The sequence below is a fragment of the Aythya marila genome, assembly GCF_965140915.1.
Source record: "Aythya marila genome assembly, chromosome: 10".
Lineage (NCBI taxonomy): Eukaryota > Metazoa > Chordata > Aves > Anseriformes > Anatidae > Aythya > Aythya marila.
In genome coordinates, this window is record NC_139051.1 from 4,557,931 (window position 1) to 4,577,344 (window position 19,414).

A 19,414-nucleotide genomic window follows, 5' to 3' on the forward strand; every position below is an offset into this window, starting at 1 on the left:
CCAGGTGGTTTGAGGCTCTGGTGCAGAAAGCAGCTTCTCCTGGCCTTGCAGGCAGGCCGTGGTGGCTGCAGGTCTCCGTATTTCATTAGCAGCTGATTGATATTAATATCGGCTCCGGCAGATGGAAAGGGAGGAGCTTGAGCTCTCTTTCCTCAAGAGAAGTAGGCTGATGGAAAAACAGTTTGAGACTCACCGCCTTGTTACACTGGCTCCAGCGGTGGAACAAGTTAGCCAGAGGCTCCATAGGACTGGATCTCGTTACTGGTTTCCTTGTGTCCCACCACCGTAAGCAAGTACACGGCGTTTAAGCAGCATCTCTATTTTTAAAGCTCTACCCTCTTTTTCCAGTGCGTTTCTCTTTCCCAGCCCCCAGCCCCAGTCAGGAGTTCCTGGTCACTGGAAGGCAGAGGCGGTGCCGCATCTTCCCCCTTGGAGCAGAACTCGCCTTAAGAGGACGGTGAAATTGAAAGATTGAATTGCTTGCGTGAAAATGTCAAATTACACCAGTAACTTCAGTGATAACAGTGCCGGATGTTCTGGGCAAACAACAGCTGGGCAAACAAGTCGCGTTCTGTCTAGCTTGCAATAAAGTTGTCTTGGTCATCTCAGACGTATCACTTTTTTTTTTTTTTTCTTTTTTTTTTTTTCCTGGTACTGCTGTAGTTGGGAAACAGCGAGCGGCTGCTCCTTCCCTGAACACAGGGTGAGAGGGCTCACAGGGGCTTCCCCTCGGGGCTGCTGTGCCCCAGCTCTGGGGGCTGCGGCATCTTGGACTCATCACACAGGGAACTTGGTGTCAACATTTTTCCTGGTTGAGGTGGCACCCGGTGTTTGCTCCCAAACACCATTCCAGGTTTGCATAACGTCTCGGAAATGCAGCATCTCAGCTACCTCTCTGCTGTTCTGTTTTACGCAAGAAAATCTCCTTATCTCTGGTCGATTTCCTAATGGATAAGAAAACAGCTCAGGACTTCACTCACTGCGTCTTGCATTTAGATGTAGCGCAGAGCAGAATCGAGATGGCTCGGTTGGGAGTGAGCCTTTTACCCAAGTCATCTTTTGAAATCCGTGTTGATAGTGACCAAAAATTGTTTGTGTCTTGCAGTTACACAAAAATTGTGGCACTCAGGAGCTGCACTTGCCAGGGGATGCTTTTCTTCCTCTTCCTTCAGTAAGTGGGAAGATTTACCATTTGTAGTGCTGTGCAGAGAGAAGGATGATTGCTGATGTGGTGAGATTAGCTGCTGGGGGCCGGGATTGACGCCTGCCTCTATTCACTCCTAAAGCTTGGTGCAGCTGTGATGGGGCTCGCAGGCACTCGGAGCAATGCGGATGCTGAGCCTGTGCGGCTTTGGAGGCGCTCAGCATCCCTACCTGCTGTCCCCAAACGATCCCACAGCCGCCCAGGTGCACAAGGCAGAGCTGCCGTGCAGCTGCCCCAGCAATGATTCCCTTGCAGAAGCGCATGCACGTGGTGTAGGCTTCGGATGCAGGCACGAGGGATGTGCGAGAAGAGCTTGGAGATGTCAGAGCACCCGCTCGCGAGGAGAGGGCCACGTTAGCAGAGCTGCTGGCTAGCGGTAAACAGTCCTGGCACCCTTGTTTCAGGACTTGGCAGCAGCAGGAGTTGAACCGAGTCCAGCTTTACTCTCTACTGCCTGTTCAGTAAGTTGAGGACAAGGCAGATGATTAAGGAAATGTGGGGAAACTGCTACAGAAGCTTTTGGAAAGATAAGAGACTTTGGTCTCCATGTCTGACAGTCTGGCACTTTTCACTAGCATTGAATTCACATGCAAATCAAAGGCAACATCTACTCCCACAGGAAGCTTTATTAATGTACGGGCCTGCTCGTGAATCTCCGTGCTGATGAGGGTTGTGGGACCGACTTCGCTGTCGAATTAATTTCCCCGTGCATCCCCACCAGCGGGCTGCGTGGCCATGGTGGGGTCCCCAGGCAGCAGGAGCCAGGCTTGGGGTGGCCGTGGTCACTGCACGGAGGTGGGAGAGGCGAGGAGGCACCGCACACAGCACCCCACAGCCTGCCCTCACTGGGCTGTGCCGCCGTAACCAGGGCAGGTGTCGCTGGGCTTGAATCAGGACCGGCAAATTAATTGCACAAAGGGTCTGCAAATGAGCTTCAGGTGCTCAGCGTGTAAGAGAAAAGAGGGCTAGTGCTTTCTGAAAGGAGCTAGCCGTCCTTCACACGCCCTGTCAGGTGTAAGGGGTGCAGGTGAGGCTTTGGAGGGATGGGCATGGAGGGCCGGAGAGGCAGGGTCACTCGGGACCCCACCAAGGCACGGTGGCTGCTTGGTGCAGGCACGCAGCAGGAACCAACCTGAGCTATAAACAACCTTCCTTCCGCATCTTAAACCCAGGCTCATCTGATGCTTAGGTTTTATTGCTGCCGGTTATTTATAAGCGGAAGAGCAAAATCTTGAGAGCGAAGGCACGGGAAGCGCCGCTTCAGGCTGCGAGCCGCTGAGCTGCCAGCTGAGCTCCACCTCACCTGCACCTCTCCTCCTCCCAGCGCTGTCCCTGCCCGTCCACGATGCTCCTTCCATCCACCACGTCCAATTCTGTGCAGGTGCAGTGCAGGTGGGACTGGAGCAGGGGCAAGGCACTGCCTGCGCCCCCGGGAGCCTCAGCAGTGACCCCATGGGCATCGGGATGAGCACCGAAGGGCTCGTGGTGGTGGTGGCCATCCCGCCGGGCTGCACGGAGCTCGCAGCCAGCTCCAGTAGAAAGCAGGCATTTCTTGCACAGCTACTTGTTCTGGGAATCTTCAAAAAATTTCTGGCAGCCAATTTTAGTTGTGCAACCTCTCAGCTGCCAGAACGGATAGAATATGATCATATCACATGAAATGCATGCAGGGTCTGCTATAGCAACTGTATTTCAAAGAGACAACACATATGGTGACTGGTTTCTTTTTGGAATAATATCTATAAGTTGATGATGTTTTATTCAAAAAGGCTGTAGCTTGAAAGGTTAGGGATGTTCTGATTGTTTAGTGTATGATTAAAGAAAGGCTTCCGTGTTTTTTTTGGCCTATTGAATCTAATTACTGGGAACTAAAATGATCATTTGATTGCACATTTACCTGGAATTATTCTTCGGCAGAGCCAGTCTTAATAATATATAATAATATGTTGCGCTTGTGCTGTATAGCGCTTCTTGTCTGAGCAACTCAGAGTGCTTTACAAGTATTCATTAATTAAATAAGCCATACAACACCCCTGTTAAGTAGGTGAGTGTTTGTTGCCCATCCCCTTAAATCTTCTAGGATATTTTTCTGCTGCCTCTGCTCACCCTTGAAGATGCTTTAACAGCTAAAGAAGCTAATTCAGTAGATATTATACGTATATATTTTAGCCGTACTTAATAATTTGTGCGTAAAGGTTTCCTTTGTTGCCTTTTTGTACCCGGTGGGCTCTGGGTCTTTGTGCCGTGTCTCCATGCTGTGTTAGAGGTGCTGCAGGCGCTGAGCTTCGGCTCTCTGGCTGCAAACGCACGATCTGATTTTACCTCGGTCGCACCCAGCCCTGCTGGGCATCACATCTGCACTTAGGGGGTTTTCAGACCCAGGGGAGGCTTGTAACCACCTCTGAAGTGAGGGCACGTTGCCGGGGTGCTGGAAGCTCTCCTCTCCCTTCTCGCCCTGGCGAGATGGCCACCAGCAGCCGTCCCACGTCCCCTGGGAAGCGAGCCATGGTGCAAGGCATCAGCCCTGAGCCCGCAGTCCCTCCAGCCCGCACGTTATTCTCAGTGTCAAGCCCTGCCTGGCTGCTCAGCACGGAGATGAAACACTTGGCAACTTGGAGAAGCGAGTGAAACCCGAAGCGTATCTGACTCCTTAATTAAATAGGTATTAATTAAATCACTCAGAGAGCATACACAGTAGGAGTGGGGAAGGTTTTTTCCCTCCTTCCATGTAGGCATCTTGCAAAGGGACTATTTTTCTTGTTTTACATTAATGAAGTCTTCAGCCTTCCCACTTTGCCACCTACACATGTACCGAACGTCTCCAAGGAGACCAAGAAAGCCCGAGTCCGGTGCTGGTGAATCCTTCAGGAGCCGCGGGCTGGGGTCTCGCCAGCTGAGCCTCAGCTGTGCCGCAGGGACCGTGCAGGGATCAGCCTCTTCCAGTCCCCTGGCTCGGGGCTGAGGAGGAGGTACTCGCTCCTGTTCCTGCTTTCCCCTGGGTTTCACCTCCTCGTGTTGTCTTTTCCCTACCCAACGAAGAAATTGGGCCTTGTGGAGCAGCTGGCTCCAGTGCCCTGAGCTGCTTTTCCCTCACTTTGCAAAGAAGTTTGCAGAGATCTGCCACCGAGCGATTCTTTGCTGGCTCTTTTGGGTATCATGTTCCTTGCCCCTTCATCCCGTAGCTCTGCAGCGTCCCTTTGCTGCTCGCCCATAGCTTTCCAGAAACTTCCCTGCCTTCCTGCGGTGCTTAGGAGAGCAGACCGTGATATACGACTGCCCTCTTCTGTAAACCAGACCTGACCCCTGGAGAAGAGGAGCACAGGAGCTGTTAGTGCGTGAGGCTGCCCGGGAGCACACGGGGCCATGTGCTGCTCGGGGCAGAGGGTGCAGATAACCCAGCGGTGCTCACCACTGGGATCTCAGCAGTTATTCCACATTCCCACATGGAAGCCAAACTGGAGGTGCTGCTGTTTTCGTCCATAGTCAAAGTGGGAATTGCGTTGAGTGGATATCACCCTGTCAGGTTCAAGTGCAGAGATCTGTTTCCTGGAAGCCACTGCTTTGGGAGCAGAGTGGTGCCCAAGGACCAAACGGGTGTCGTGACCGTATGCTGTGCCTGTAGCTCCCCACCTCCTGTCTGCTGCAAACTCAATTTTCCCCACTCTTTCCTCGCAGGCTCTCCAGGTGGCACGGCAACTTCTACTGCAACAGCAGCAGCAGCAGCAACAGCAGCAGCAGCAGCAGCAACAAGTTAGTGGATTAAAGTCTCCGAAGAGGAATGACAAACAGCCAGCCCTTCAGGTAAGGGAAGCTGACGTCCTTCGTGGGGGGCTCTCTTGCTAGCGAAAGGTGTGTGGATGCTGCTCCTTGTGAGCATCGGTGTGGGACCTTGGTTTTGAACCAGTTTCCTCCAAGGGAAGTGCATGGAGCAGCTGTGGCTCGTGTAAGCAGGAGCGGAGCGGGGAACAGCGCTAGGTGCTCTTGAAAATCCCACCCATGACATATTTACAAATGTGGAGCGTGTACTTAGCATCTAGTGGGCTCGGATTATTACAAAATGGAATAGCTTTTGTTATAGTGTCAGTGCGCATAGGAGATTTGCATTAACATTTCTGTTTGATTGCTGTTCAGTTTGTAGTCTGTGTTCGCTCACGCTGTTGATTTGCTGTGTCAAGGATATTGGGAAAATATTAGGATATCATCAGTGTGTTTTTTTTCCCTTTCATTGTCTGCTGATTTATGGACATCTTCAGAACTAAAATCCAAATATTATCAGGCTTTGCGCTGTTATGAATTCAGAAAGCTAAAACCAATATTGCACTCCCAAACAGAAGATGTATGCACACATATGTGGCTTTGGAGTACATTCTGCTAGTCTTGCGGGATAAATCACAGGAGTTAAAGACAAGAAAGAACTATTAGATCATGTATCAAATTTTCCTTTTTTTCTGTTGCTGTTCTAGTGTTAGAAATCCCAAATGATGGTGGGACCGCTATTATTTTCCTTCAGACGGTTTTCCATAACAAAGCACACACTCAGGAACTTTCCACTTTAATTCCATCCTCTTGCTCCAAGTAATACCGCTTGTATAAATACTGAGTCAGTCCCTTGCCTTGCCTCGTGTTCACACTCCTCAAACATCTGAGATACTAACATGTACTTGCCAGTTTTGGCAAATTATATGTATCTAGTTCTTTATACATTTCGTAAACCAGCACTTCTAGACCCTTGACCACTTTGCTGGCTTGCAGCTGGTTATTGCTTTTATTATTGCACTCTTTGCAATTGCAGCGTCTCACTCTGGTTTTGATAATAAGTTCCTGAATGCAGCAGCTCAGTTGCAGTCATACAGAACCCTGTAGCTGGGACATTTATCTTATCTCGCTGTTCTATATCTGATGCTTCAGCCTCTGTAGCCCCAAATTCTTTCTTTTTTTTTTTTTTTCAGTTGTTGTCATAGCACATTGTCAAACTCATGTCTGTTTTGCTCTTTCTAATTTTTTTTTAGTTTGATATACTATCACCATGAGTTCCCTGACAGCATTGCTGCCTCTCTTGCCTTTTATATGTGCTTCAGATTATTTTCCTCCAGAAATACAGATCCTAGACTCTTTAAATATGTAGTAGAAGATGGAAGGTAAAGCTAAAATCACTAAAGGCCTTGACAGTCAAGCTAGAGGACGTGATCCTGTGGTTCTTACACAAATAAAGCTCACCGTGACTTCAAGGGGAGTTTTGCCTAAGTGAGGAATATCTATTAACTGCAGCCCTTGGCCCGGCGAGGGCAACTTCTAGCTTTTGTGTAGTGATTTCATCTTCAAAGCATTCTGCAAATACTGATCTCCAAAACATCCCCAGAAGGAAAGTCTGATAAGTAAGTAGCATTATCCCAGTTCTGGACAGGGAAACTGAGGGAAGCAGGTTAAGTGACTTGCTTAGGATCACAGAGGGAATTGGTTTTAGAGGTAGGATTAAGATTCATGAGTTCCTGGCTCCCACCCCCGTGCTCAGGCTGCTGGACAACACCTCACACTTTATAGCTGAGCTATTATTCTTTTGGAAAGTATGAAGCATTTTGTCATTGGGCAAATATACATTTTATTGGCAGTGTAGAGTGCCATAATCCAAACCGTTACATTAATGCTTTCAAAAATATTTTATTTGGTAAATCCATAGCTGATCCATATGCCTTTTAATAGACTCTTCCACTGGGGACATTTTTAATGAGAGATTGTGCTGGCTAGGTCCAGTGTCAGGTACTAAAAGAAGTGCTTTGTTGTGCAGATGTCTTAAGAATAGCTCCAGAGGATGAAATATGACTGTGTTGACCTTTCAGCTGTGAGCTTATTTGTCAGGATTCAAATAAGTTGAAAGGATCAAACCAAACAGTTTCCGTAGTCAGACTGGGAATTGTGTTGCAGAGGTCAACAGTGAAGGCCACATCGCGGATTCCATAACATAGCCAATTGTTGGTACGTATTAAAGTACTGGAGCAGCTCCTGCAGTCAGAGACACAATTAAAATTCTAATTTATTAATGTATACAGAGAGCTGGCCCAGCCTGTCACTCACTGATTCAAATGACTGCCCAGACTACTTCTTTTTTTTTTTTTTTTTTTTCCCTCCTCACTCCTGGAGCTTTTGCGGTATTAAATGTACTGGAAGTCCTCTTGAATATAACAGACCTCGAGTGCATCCGTAGAATGCGATGTATGACTGAAAGGAAATCACGATGCTTGGGTTAGGATTTTTGAGTAAAACTGCACACACACAAACACCCACAGCCCCGACGTCTGATCACACCGCGCTGACGAGGCAATACCCGTTCTGACAGTATGTAGAATAAATACCGAGGGTGGTGGAAACGCGCCCGTTTTTCAAAAGTTTGCTTGAATAATGAACCAAGCCGTCTTTGCACATCGTTAATATATATCGGTCTCACTGGACAGCCCTAGCAGTTAGCAGATCTGTATTTTTTTTCCCAACAAACAGACTTTGTGCATAGCAAGAACACCGTAGCCATCGCCTAACTCTGCCGTCTCCTATGCTTGGCCAGCAGCAGTGAGAAGCTCCATGTCATGTGTGGTGGGGAGCTGTGTTTACGTGACACCGGGGACGGGATGTCCTTCACCCGGGGTCGGTTCTCCCTATAAGATGCCCCGGGGTCCTGCGGGGCCGTGGCGCTGGAGCGTGGCATGGGGAGAGCCCCGTCTGTCGTTGTGGCCTCGGCCATTTAATGCTGGTTGGCAGGCTTTGTCATGTAAACCCGACTGGCACAAACAGGTGTGGAGAATTAATCTAGTATAGCTGTGTAGCTAATCTGTTATCGCCTCGTGGATGATTTCCTATATTCCCTCTTTATTCGCTGATCAAATAGCCACGGTGCTTAAATACGTGCTGGCATCCCGTGGCCTCGCTGGGGCGGGGGGCCTTGAATGGCATTTACATGACAATGGGCTCTGGCCATCGTCTTTGGGACCTCTTGACCTTGATAACGGTACCTGGAGACCTGCTTTTAGCAAATTTTGAGATACTCAGTTGTAAGAACTTGGACACAGGAGTAGAGATGTGCTCTGCTGATAGTTGAAAAAAAAAAAAATAAATCTCCAAATACACGATGACTCACATTTTGAGCCTATCTCACACTGCCGTGCTTTATATTTGGCAGTGACCTCCGGTTTCACAGCCTGATGACACAAACAAAAGAAAATTGAAAGTTAAGGAATGGATTTAGTAACAGCAATTGGGAAAAGAATATAAGAAATATCAAACCTACAAAAATCACTTGAAGTGGAAAAAGGCTAACGCACAGTTAATAATATATTTGCCATAGATGTTAGGTCTCCTTGAAACTGTAAAACAAATAATTTAGCAGGCCAGGTATGCTTAGGTTTTTGAGAATTTGCACATTTTTCCTGGCCAAGATAAATATGTCTTTGTATTAATAGATGTATTGATTAAAATTTGCAGCTTTAATTGCTGATGCTCTTAACGATTATTCATTTTCGTTCTTCAAGCATTTTAGTTGTTGGCAGGAACACACAGATTGGAAACAAATCAAGAGACACATTTTCTCCCAAGAAAGTAAAAGTGCATGTGTGTTTTGGCAATACTAAAAATACAATTTTTTTAAAAGACGTAAATGTTGTGTGTTGCATTGAGCTGTTGGATACTGGACTGAAAACAGATTTAGGACGTCCAAGTCAGTATCTTGCAACTGAAACCGATCACTTGACTTTTTTATGTGATTAAATGAGATTTGTTGTTTTAGAGTAACCTGTGTGTGTTTGGAGAGAAGAAATAATGAAATTACTAAGATGGAAACTTTCGTTTTCTGTTGACAAAACAGAAAATAAATCTTCCCTTTAAGTCATGGCCAAGGAAAGAATTTGGGTTTCTTTTAGATTTTCAGGGTGAGACTGGGGGAGGCGGAGGGGACGGAGCTGTCTTCGCCTTTGCATACTGGTGCTTTTTAAAGCAGGCTTTTGGCTGGGCTTTTGTAGAATTTAATTTGCATGCTGCAATATCCTATATTTCTTTTCAGTATCTTGAGCAAGAGATAGACAAGAGGAAGAGGAAAAATCACAAGAGCAGGGTAATCTGCTGTAGCTTGTTGTTTTGGGCAATCACTGTTTTTTATGAAATTAGAAAGTGTTCGCTTGGAAATATACTGCACACTGAAAGGTGAAGGGAAGGGTACTCTGTTTCACTTGGAGCACAGAAGGAACAGGAACAGCCTCGGGTTTTACGCACGTTGTACCTTTTTACGTAGCAGTAAATTTAACAACTGGTAAAGAAATTATGCCTCAGCAGATGATTTGGAAGGGGAAAAACATTTGCAAGCATATTTATTGTATTTGTATGAGTATCTCTGTTTCACAAACACGTGAGTTTGTCTGAGTTTGGCCTCAGTCAAGGCAGTGGAAATTCTGCCACCAGGGTTGAGATTTCACTTCTGCAGCACTTAAATAGTTCGCCTATGAAAATTTTGAGTCCCTTTTTTTTTTTTTTCCTTCCTTTTGACTTTAGAAATAAAGCAAAGTTGAGCTGAGCTTTGCTGGTTTCTACTGAAGGACCTTTAGCTCTTTATTTTTCCTCCTAAGCCCAATTATAAGTATTAGTCAGTTCTTGGAATATGCCTGTGAAGTGCTAATATCAACCCCAAAACATAACAAAATCTGAGTCAGGTCCTTAAAATTACATGATCAGCTTGAAAATTTTGATGCTAAGGTTTTTTTTTTTTTTTTTCATCGAAACCTGGAGGCCTTTTTTTTGCCACCCTTTTGGATTTTTTTTAAAACCCCGAGCATTCAGTTTTTCCAGCTTTTCAACCTGAGCAGAAAGGTGACAGACACACTTGTTTTTCTCGAAAGAAGCCTGTGATTGTCCTGGAAACACAATTCCAACAAGCGGTGGCTTCTAGGAAACCAGCCACGGTGAGAGCTGGCAGTGTGAGAAATGTGAGCAAATACGACTCTTCTCCTCTCACAACTGTGCAGAAGGAGGCAGAGGAGGACATCAAGAGGATTGCCTGAGGTCGGCGCGTGGCAGCTCCTCAGGGCCTTGTGGCGCCAGGCTCCATGGGGCCTGTAGGCCCGGCGTCCTCGTGCTGCACAGGAGCTGGTGTCCTCTGGCCCTCTGTCCTGCTAGACCACCCCCAATATGATTTTCTGTCACATTTCTACTTTTACATGAGGCGTTTACCTTTTAAAAAAGGGGATTCCTGACCAGGTTGCCGGGTCGGAGGGCTCGCTGCGCCTGAGCGTGGCCTGGGTGTTACAGCCACATCGTGGAAGGGGAAAACAAATGAAACATTCCTGACTGGTCAGAAATGTGTAAATTGCTGACAAAATGACACATGTAATTAAGAGTGCTCCTGCCATTTTACCTTGTGGTTTACACCTACAGTGTTGAAAAAAGAGAGTGACTCCCACCTCGCTAATTACCATTATCACTGAAATGGTAGGGTTTGAGTCATTAGTTCCATGTGCATTTAATTAGAGGAAGGCTGAAATTGGATTTAACTTATTACTTTTTCATGGATCACTTTCTTGTCATCACTTCAAATTGGATTGCAGCCCCAGGTAACTAATTATGAGCGCCACAGGATCAAGAGTGAAAAAAGGTAATTAGGAATAACACTGTTGGACCCTTGCTGGTAGTCCACTTGTGCTTGGGAAGAAATGAGAGCAGTATTTTGTAGTATTACAGATCAGGGAGTTAAAGGTATGCACTACTGCTAGGAATCATGGGAGCCTGCCCCCCTCCTATAGCGGTTTATATGATGTACAGCTGGGTTGAAGATGTTATATCGACATGGTTCCACAATCAGCTCCTTAATACCTAGATTAAACTTGTAAAAGCAACAGATTGGTTGTAGGTATGAGGCATCTCAACAACTGTGTAGTCAGGGGTCCTTACGTGCGTGATTGCAGCAAAGCTGTCAAGGCACTTTTGAGCCATGGTACAGAGCGGTTTAAGTACAGCGAGTTGGAATTGATAACAAATTAATGAACATATTAATGATCCGAAAAGATCGTTCCTAGCCGACCGGGAGATAAATCAATCAGGAGAACAACGGTGAGGCTGATGATGTGTACATCAGGAATTTAGCTGCCACTGCTGCTGTGATAAAATCAGGACATCGCTTTTCTTTTGTTTGCTGGAGAGGTTCCTTTTTCTTTCTGTTTTTTGTAGGGAAGGCTCGGTTAGTTGATTTGTCCTTTTCTTTTTTTTTTTTTTTATCTTCCCCCGGTGTGTCTTTTTTGATCTAGTAGATCTGATTGCCAAGTTCTGCTTTCTTCAGAAAATACTTTAGAACAAATTGTTTTATTTCCATGTGCAGAACAGAATTCAGAACTGCAAGTAATCAATTTTATTGACACAGTCTGGAAAAAAATGTTGATGAGAGTTCAAGGATGTGAAAAGATTGAAATTTCAAAGTACCCAACACTGAGTGTAGGAAAATTTCAAAAGTAATTTCATTAAGTGAAGAAATCTATTGTGTTGGGATCTCTGAGAGGAAAGTCTGCTCGAGGACCTAATGATATTGCAAGGAGGTTGCACAGCTGATTTTAGCCTTTAAAAGAGGAAAGTTTCTTAATTTCTCTAAGTAGTGAATCACAGTTTAAAGGCTAACACAGTTTCCTTAGGTTGTTTGAAATGGCTCTTAATGCTCTGCTAATGTAGGCAAATATTTGTGACTCAGTGTTGGGTAAGTGATGCTTGCTCATTATTTCCTGATGCAAGCAAAGTGTAGGAAATTATGTGAACACCACGCAGAGATGCTAAATAGACTTTAAGAGTAACAAAACTCAGTTACAGAAATTAAGTCTTCCTCATTTAGCCTACGTTACAAAATAAATCTAGAGATTAAAAGGTATTACCTTTAATACAGAAAAAGAGAATCTCTTTTAATACATCTCAAATTGATTTACAATTTTTATACATAATGTTCATCTGTGGCTGAAAAGGGGGCATCCTGAGGTCAAGTGATGTAGTGTTTCCATTTTTCCATATGAGTCTTACTGTGTGTGATAAAAGCAAACTCCTTTATTTTGTAAGTCTGCAGGAATTTCTGATGAAGTGCAGAGGTCACTTTTCTGTCAATTTGAGTAGGCAGCATTTTTGAACTACTGTTGTGTTTTTTTTTTTTTTCCCCCTCCTCCTACAAACCGTGGCACTGCTCTGACACACACACACACACACACACGGGCGCCCTCCGAGCTCTCCAATCTGCAACTTATTAGTGCACAGCACTGGAGCCTGTCCAGCGGTTAGAAAATTTCCTGAAGCCTGGAATAACAGCAGTGGGTGCAAGTGCCATCGAACAGAAGTGACAACCAGGGGCAGTCCGGCCCGCCTGGCACCGTGCCCGGGCTGGGAAACCAGCTGAGATAGGAGAACGCAGCAAGATTGACGCGGTGCATCTGGGAAATGCTCAAAAAGTTTGCTTCTTGAAAAAATTACCTTCTGTGATCGTAAGACATCATCTGTTTTCCTGCAGATATTGTTTATAACAGGGTTTTCAAGCACTTGTCAAATAACCAGGAGTGAAGGAAACAGGCTAAAAATCTCTTACCGTTCAGATGAGTCCTGGTGTAATTGGAAAAAACAAACTCTCGTAATAGAAATCTGCAGTTTCCCAAGTCAAATGGTGCCTGTGAGAAGGAGAGAAGGAAACGATTAGTCAAAAGCAGCACTGCAAGGAGTTGTCGAAGGCGGCCGCAGCGATGGCGGTGGGAGGAGGAAGGCTGGGGCAGCGTGCGCATCCGTGTAATTACGGTCGCGGGGAGGTGAAGTCATACCTAGGGACTGTTTGGTGCGTTGCTTAGCTTTTGTTTCTGAGCTGTGAGATCATGGGCAAAATATTATAAACATATCATGGCCATAGCTTGCTTGTGTAACAAAAGATCAGGAACTTTTATTAAGTTTGTTTTCCTTGTCATATTGTAAAAATTTATTATGTGTACTGCGTATATTAGAAACAGATTCGGGTAATTCTGTCTAAATGAAGTCATCCCAGCTATTTCCAGACTGTCTGTTTTTGGTTGTGAATAATTTTCATACATCAGATGGTTGTCATATTTAGTCGCTCTCTACATTCGAAAGAGGACGTATCCCATTTTGAACTCGCCCAGACCGGAGCAGCCTTCACGCCTAAGGCTGCCTCGGCCGCGGGGCTGCGCTCGGGCTGCCTGGAGGCGACGGGGCTGAACGGCAGCAGCAGGGCTGGTGGCTCTCAGCATCGCGCGGGGAAGAGCCTGCCAGACACCTATTTCAGCTTGTCCCTTTGTGTTCACACTTGGCAACAAGTATGTTGAAAAAACGGGAAGGAAAAAGTACCGCGAATCAACACTCTTCTAGGTTAAAAGAAGCTTTTCCCTCAAAGAATGCATACTTTTTTTTTTTCATTGTAACACAAGTGTGTTTAAATGTTTAATGTTGAAATTTAAATCATACGCACATCTACATATCAGCTTAAACTGCTGTGACTTTTTTTTTCATTTTAATCCTTGCAGCAGTTTCCTTAGCGTGGTGAGGCTCTCGGGTGCTCCTTGTGCACCAGCCCAGAGGTGGATGCGCTGGAGAAATCTGCAGCGATGATCACAGAGCAGAATTTTGCCCTGAGACCGTCAACTTTGCCAGAAATACTTGAGTTATAGCAATTTGCTTAAAAAAAAAAATAAAATAAAAGAAGAGCAAGGGAGACGGAGAAGAAGGCATTTTGATCTAGCTTGTGCGAGCAGAGGAGAGCAGCTGTTTGCCTCATGTGTTTAAATCTCTAGAGCTAATATTGAAGTTTCAGGGCAACAAGTGCAACATATCAGAATAAGCAGAAACTTAGAAACTAAAACCAGTGAAACAATTGGGAATGCCTTTGAATTTGGCTGTGGAGCTTGACAGTTTTACAGCTGTGCAGTCAGGTTGGCAGAATACTTTGTGGTGTGTGCAAAGGAAAAACTGTTGCATTGCTGAAATGTTTTTATATTCCCAGTAAATGTAATCTGCCTTTTATAAATTACTAATCTGGTTAAGGTGGAACATTAATGGCGCGTAATCCGAGTTCAGTGAAAGCCTAGAAAATGGAAGTAGACTGAAGGCACTAGAAAGAAATGTACTCTGAGTCAAGATGAAGTTCGATGAAGCATAGAGAAGATGGAATAGATTATTAAATAAACTTTGAGAGAAGATGGGAAAGGCACCGAAATCTCTCATTTTGAAAGGAATTAGTTTACTTGATTATATGCAACTGTATCACACTCAGGAAAGTATAAGACAAATGAAAGCAAAACAAAATTTAATTGAGCTATTATTTTGCAGACTTTGGCTCCGTTTCAGACAGCCTAATCAAATTGTGCTTTGCTCAAATAACTAATGTTAAATGCAGTCTACCAACAGATGTTTAAACAGAGACTAATTGGAAAATCTACATCCTGGCTTTAGCGTGTCTAGCTGACAAACTTGGGAAATTGCGTGGAGAGGGGAGGCAGGGGACGGCCAGGAGGACGTCAGGAGGTGCTGGGGCTGCCCCCTGGGTGCAGGAGCCAGGGGTGCCCGTGCTGGAGCCGCTGAGGTCGCAGATGCTGGAGCTTGGTCCCGGTGGCCGCTTGGAAAAGCGTCCTCGATAGCCTGGCGTCACTGGAGTCCTGTTGCAGCTCCATAGATCATGCCCGATGCCAGCGTGTAAGTAATGCGGCGAGGCACGCTGATGGAGGATTTTTAACGTGGTCTGTGTGGTTATGAAACCTTTCTTGCCAGGCCTGTCACTTACGGCTTGTACTTTCTGAGCAGTAGGGATTCACGTAATACCTTGCTGTGGTTTAAGTTATTAACCTGAGTGGCATATCTCAATTTCAAGCCTTTTGCTACGTAGCTGTGCAGCCGGGCGGACCTCTTTGATGTGTTGCGGCGCTGGGAGCAGCTGGGGCCGGATTTGTCCCAGGTTTAAGTGACAGCCACCAGGGTGTGCGCTGGAGCCGAGGCATCCCGCGGAGCTGGGTTTGGTTTCCTGTGTCTGGTGGTGCACCAAAGTCACTCCACTAGCACCAGTGAGATCCGTTCTGGTTTGTACAGCGGCAGCGAGCAGCCCCACGGTGACTTCTTGGTGGGATGTTTGTTTCTGTGCACTGGCTGCTCACCAAGACTTTGGGCCCAAGGGATATTCCTGGTTTGTGCTGGGGCAGGGGGCCCCAGCCTCATCCCCCTGTGTGAGCTCTTGGGGCCAAAGCAGCAGCCTGGTGCCTGAAGCTGGGTTGTGCTTTGGGTCCTTGTTTCCTGAGGTCTTTCTTCTGTGCCCGCTCGTGTCTCGGGGCAGCAGCTCCTCAGCTTAGTGCTGGTGTTCTCCAGGCTTACCAAGCAGCCTGTAACGGGAGGTAGCCAACCCAAGTGTAAAAAAAAAATACATGCACTTTTATATATATATATATATATTTCCAAATTTACCAATTGGAGCCCTACAAAAGACAGATTATATTTTATGGCTTGTAAACAGCAGGGCAGATATTTCAGGAGAACTGCAGACAGCTGTAATTTTGTGAATGTGCACAAATTACTTGGAAAACAAATATTCCTCTGCCTACACAGCTGTATGCACCGCTGCGGACCAGAATACCTTTTGCATGATGCTCACGCCCGCTTCCGCGGAATATAATAATGTTCAAATGAATAAAGTGTGATTTGAAAGCGAACTCGAATTAATGCGCTCCGTGGAAACCGGCCTCGCCGGCCGGGGATAAAGCTCTGGAGGAGAGGCAGGAGCTGATGGGAGTGTTTGGGGCCGGGGGCTGTGCGGAGCCGGGGGCTGCCTCGGCCCCTTTCCCCCCTTGGGTCTGCCCCCAGGAGGGCCGGCAGCGGCCACTTGTGCTGTGGGGCTGGGCGCTGGCGGCTCCTTCTGTTTGTCCTTTTGCCGTGTGATAAGGAGGTGTAAAAGGGAAGTGTGAATAACGCGAGGGAAGGCAAAGAAAATCCCCAAAAGTAAAAACGAGGCCGAGCAAGAATAAGTAAAGCAGGAGTTGGCAAGAGCCAAAGGCCTCGCATTGATTTTACTTTTAACTTCAGTGTTTATTCAAAGGCTGTGGGTACAGGTTAACTTCCTTGGCTCAATATTTATTGCTGCGTTACTTGTCTCAGACTGGAACAATGAGCACTTTGTTGATTGGGTTAAAAGATTGTCCCATGTCGCTCGGTCTCCCGCATCTCCCCCCGTGCCTGCAGGTTTTAAGCAGTTTATTTAAATTTCAGATTTCTCGCCCTCCGTCGCGACTCGCTGCTGTGCCACCAGCAGCAGCACTTGAGGGAGCCTTGTTGGGCTCCTGCGAATCCTGACCTCCCTGGGTGGCGTTACACCTCGCAGATCGGATAAGCATTTGAAACGAGAGGAGGGCCATCAGATGGGTTATCCTTCATCAGGAAAAGTGGTAGAAATATTCTGTGAAAGAATTAAAACGAGGAGGGAGAAGGCTGTGGTGGCGCTGGTTGCCTTTCTGTATGACAGCCGTCCCGGGTGCTGCCCAAATTGATTCGCACACAGCGAGTACCTCCTGGCGGGCAACTGCTAACCCTCGAGCGGCCTCGTTGAGCAGAAAATCCATGGAGTTACCGTACAGCAAAAGCCGACCATGCTGGTTTCACCCTAAGGTAGTGATGGGCACAATTTCCGTGCCTGAAACCCACCCCGGACAGGCCCTGAGGCTGCGGTGTCGGGAAAGCAGCCCCCAAATATTGAGGATTTCTCGGGGACCAGGAGCATTAGCATAGCACCGAACATAGCCAAGGTATTTTTAAGTCCCGTTGCGCACAGCTGACCCTCCGGGGGAAGGTATGTTTATGGCTTCCATCGCTGTTATTTTTTCCTTGCGCTTGTTGCTTGGAAAGCCTGCTCATTTTGAGTCCTCCGCTCAGCTGTGTCTACTGCGAAGAAAAACAGACCGATTTCTTCTGGGAGAGCCCCACAGTGGACACATCAGAGCAGCAGTGACAGCTGCAAAATTGTTTTGTTGGTTTGTTGCTAATTCGGCAGGAGGGAGCGGAGGGGACCACCCTGCCTTAAAAAAAATAAAAGGAGGGAAAGAAAAACAAAACCAACCCAAAAAGCACTTTCGGTTTTTAACTTTGATTTTGCTGAAAAAAGCAAAAAGAAAAAAGCCATGAGCAGCCTTAGGCCTGGGATGGGATGATACAGCAGTCATGGGGGCGCTTTTTATTTCTGGCTGCTTTCGCCACACACCTGTAGGATGCCCTTGCTTTCGCTTCTGCGCTTTGCCACCAAAGTGCTTCTACTTGCAAACGCCAGGAAATTGAATTTCCTAACGTGCCTCTCCAGCCAGAGCAGTTAGAGCAGCAGAGGTGTTGCGGATGGCTCACGTGTGAGCAGTTTGGGCTGGAGCAATTGGTACGGGGCCGTGCTGAGGTGCGGGAGAGGAGGGATAATTGCCCGTGTCCTCACGGGGACCTGGCTGAGAGCGCAGTGTCTGCGGGCAGGTAAGGAAGGAATGGGAAATGCAGCAGGGTGGGGATCCAGCAGGCTCTCCTGGCGGCAATTGCTGCGCTCAGCGGAGCACCTTCAGCTCCCAAACCACCCAGCTGTGCCCACAGCACCCCCGTTTTGTAATATCATCAGGTCTGGGGCCAGTTAGGTGCATTTTAAGGTTGTTTTGTTCTGACATGTGCCCTCGGGTCTGATCATTCAGCCCAGCACCGTGAGAAGCCCCCGATGGCTGGTTGAACAGTGCAGGGCTGCACATGCTGAAGATAGAAATATTAACAAAAAATTACTCCTCCCCCAAAATCTCACAGTATTTTTTTATCTCCCTGCCTATGTACATTTAAAGAAAAAAATTAAAAGAAATCCCAGCCCTGCATTGTTAGTGTAGTGTCACGAGCCAGATTGTACTACAGAGCGCACTGATGGGTCTTCCCCTGAGGTATGGAAAGATCTATGTGTGCTAAGCAGGTGTTTTCATTTGTTTAATTGGAGCTGAGTTTAGCACAATATTACAGATAAATGAATTACACATGTTCAGTAATTCATAGAAAGTGATCGTTGTTGTGCTTAGACGCTTGTCTTCAGATCCAGGGTCGCGGAGATAGCGTGCTGGCAGACACGGACGGGGTCCTGCTAAAAAGATTTGTAAAAAGCGTGCATACGTGAGGGAAGCTGCAAGTCTGGTTGCTAAAACAGCAGTGACTATTTTGTCTTTGTTTAGACCGTAACGCTTACAATTTAGGTAGGATCCTGTTCTGATAATGTAAAAGAGTCCTGGTGCCTGTATCAGGCATGGTTGGCACTGCTGGGGATGCCAGGGGATGGTCCCCAAGCTCTGAGGTGTGTGGCACCGAGATCGGAGGGCTGTGCCACTGCTGGTAGCCTTGCCAGGTCTCCCAGCAGTGCCAGCACCGGCAGGACTGCAGGTTTCTCCCCAAAACATCAGAGCTTTGACCCGACAAAGCGCTCGCAAGAGCCCACGGGGCAGTTTGGAGGTGCTGCCTTTCAAGGGACAAGCAAAGCTGGTCACTCGTTGCAGCCGCCCTCGTGGCTTTGAGTAGTCCCGGCCCTTGGCCAGCTTCCAAATGGATAATTACATTGAACTTACCCAAATTTCCTCTGCAGATTCAATTGTAAACTATTTTCTCGCTCTCTCCTGCCAGTGTTGTATATAACGGTGCTGCGCAGCATTAAACAACTGTCACACGCAGCTCCAGAGGCTGTCGGATTTCAGGCAAAGAAAGTAAAAGGTCGTAGCAAAACCCGTGCTGAATTTGAGAGCAAGCACTGACTGCGCTTTTTCAGTTTACAAAGTGCCTTGGAGCAAGCTTTGGGACTGAAGGTGGGGTCGGGGCGTGTGTTACTAGCAGAAGGTGCCAGCATTTCACACGGATTGTGAAAAGGGACTCAAAGGGACTCTTTTAGGGACAACCTCTCGTGAAAGTCACCTCCTTCAAGCCTTCCGATGGCTGAAATCCCGGCTGGCCAGCTGCCTGCCTCGTTGGCCTAGGAGTTTATGAGCACAGCCCTCGTGTACCGCATCCCTCCTGCCTGCTTTCCACCAGCCGTGCCCGATCCCTCTCCCCCATGGGCAGAACAGGAGGGGCCCTCCCCTATGGCACAGCTGCCTTCCCTACATCGACATAAAGGCTGCTGGCTCTTGCCCACACCTGCACGAAGCTGTGTCTGCATCCCACTGCTGGATGGGACCAGGAGGAGGCTCT

The 19,414-nt window shown here is 47.0% G+C and overlaps 1 protein-coding gene across 11 annotated transcripts in view; it reads left to right on the top strand.

The window, feature by feature from the left end:
• Positions 1-19,414, top strand: part of FOXP1 (forkhead box P1) — a 364,978-nt gene that overhangs the window by 251,246 nt on the left and 94,318 nt on the right. For all 11 annotated transcript variants that reach the window (XM_082768411.1, XM_082768410.1, XM_082768404.1 and 8 more), the window contains one exon: positions 4,880-5,005. In XM_082768411.1, the coding sequence (XP_082624537.1) occupies positions 4,880-5,005 (126 nt within the window). The remainder of the gene's footprint in view (positions 1-4,879; positions 5,006-19,414) is intronic.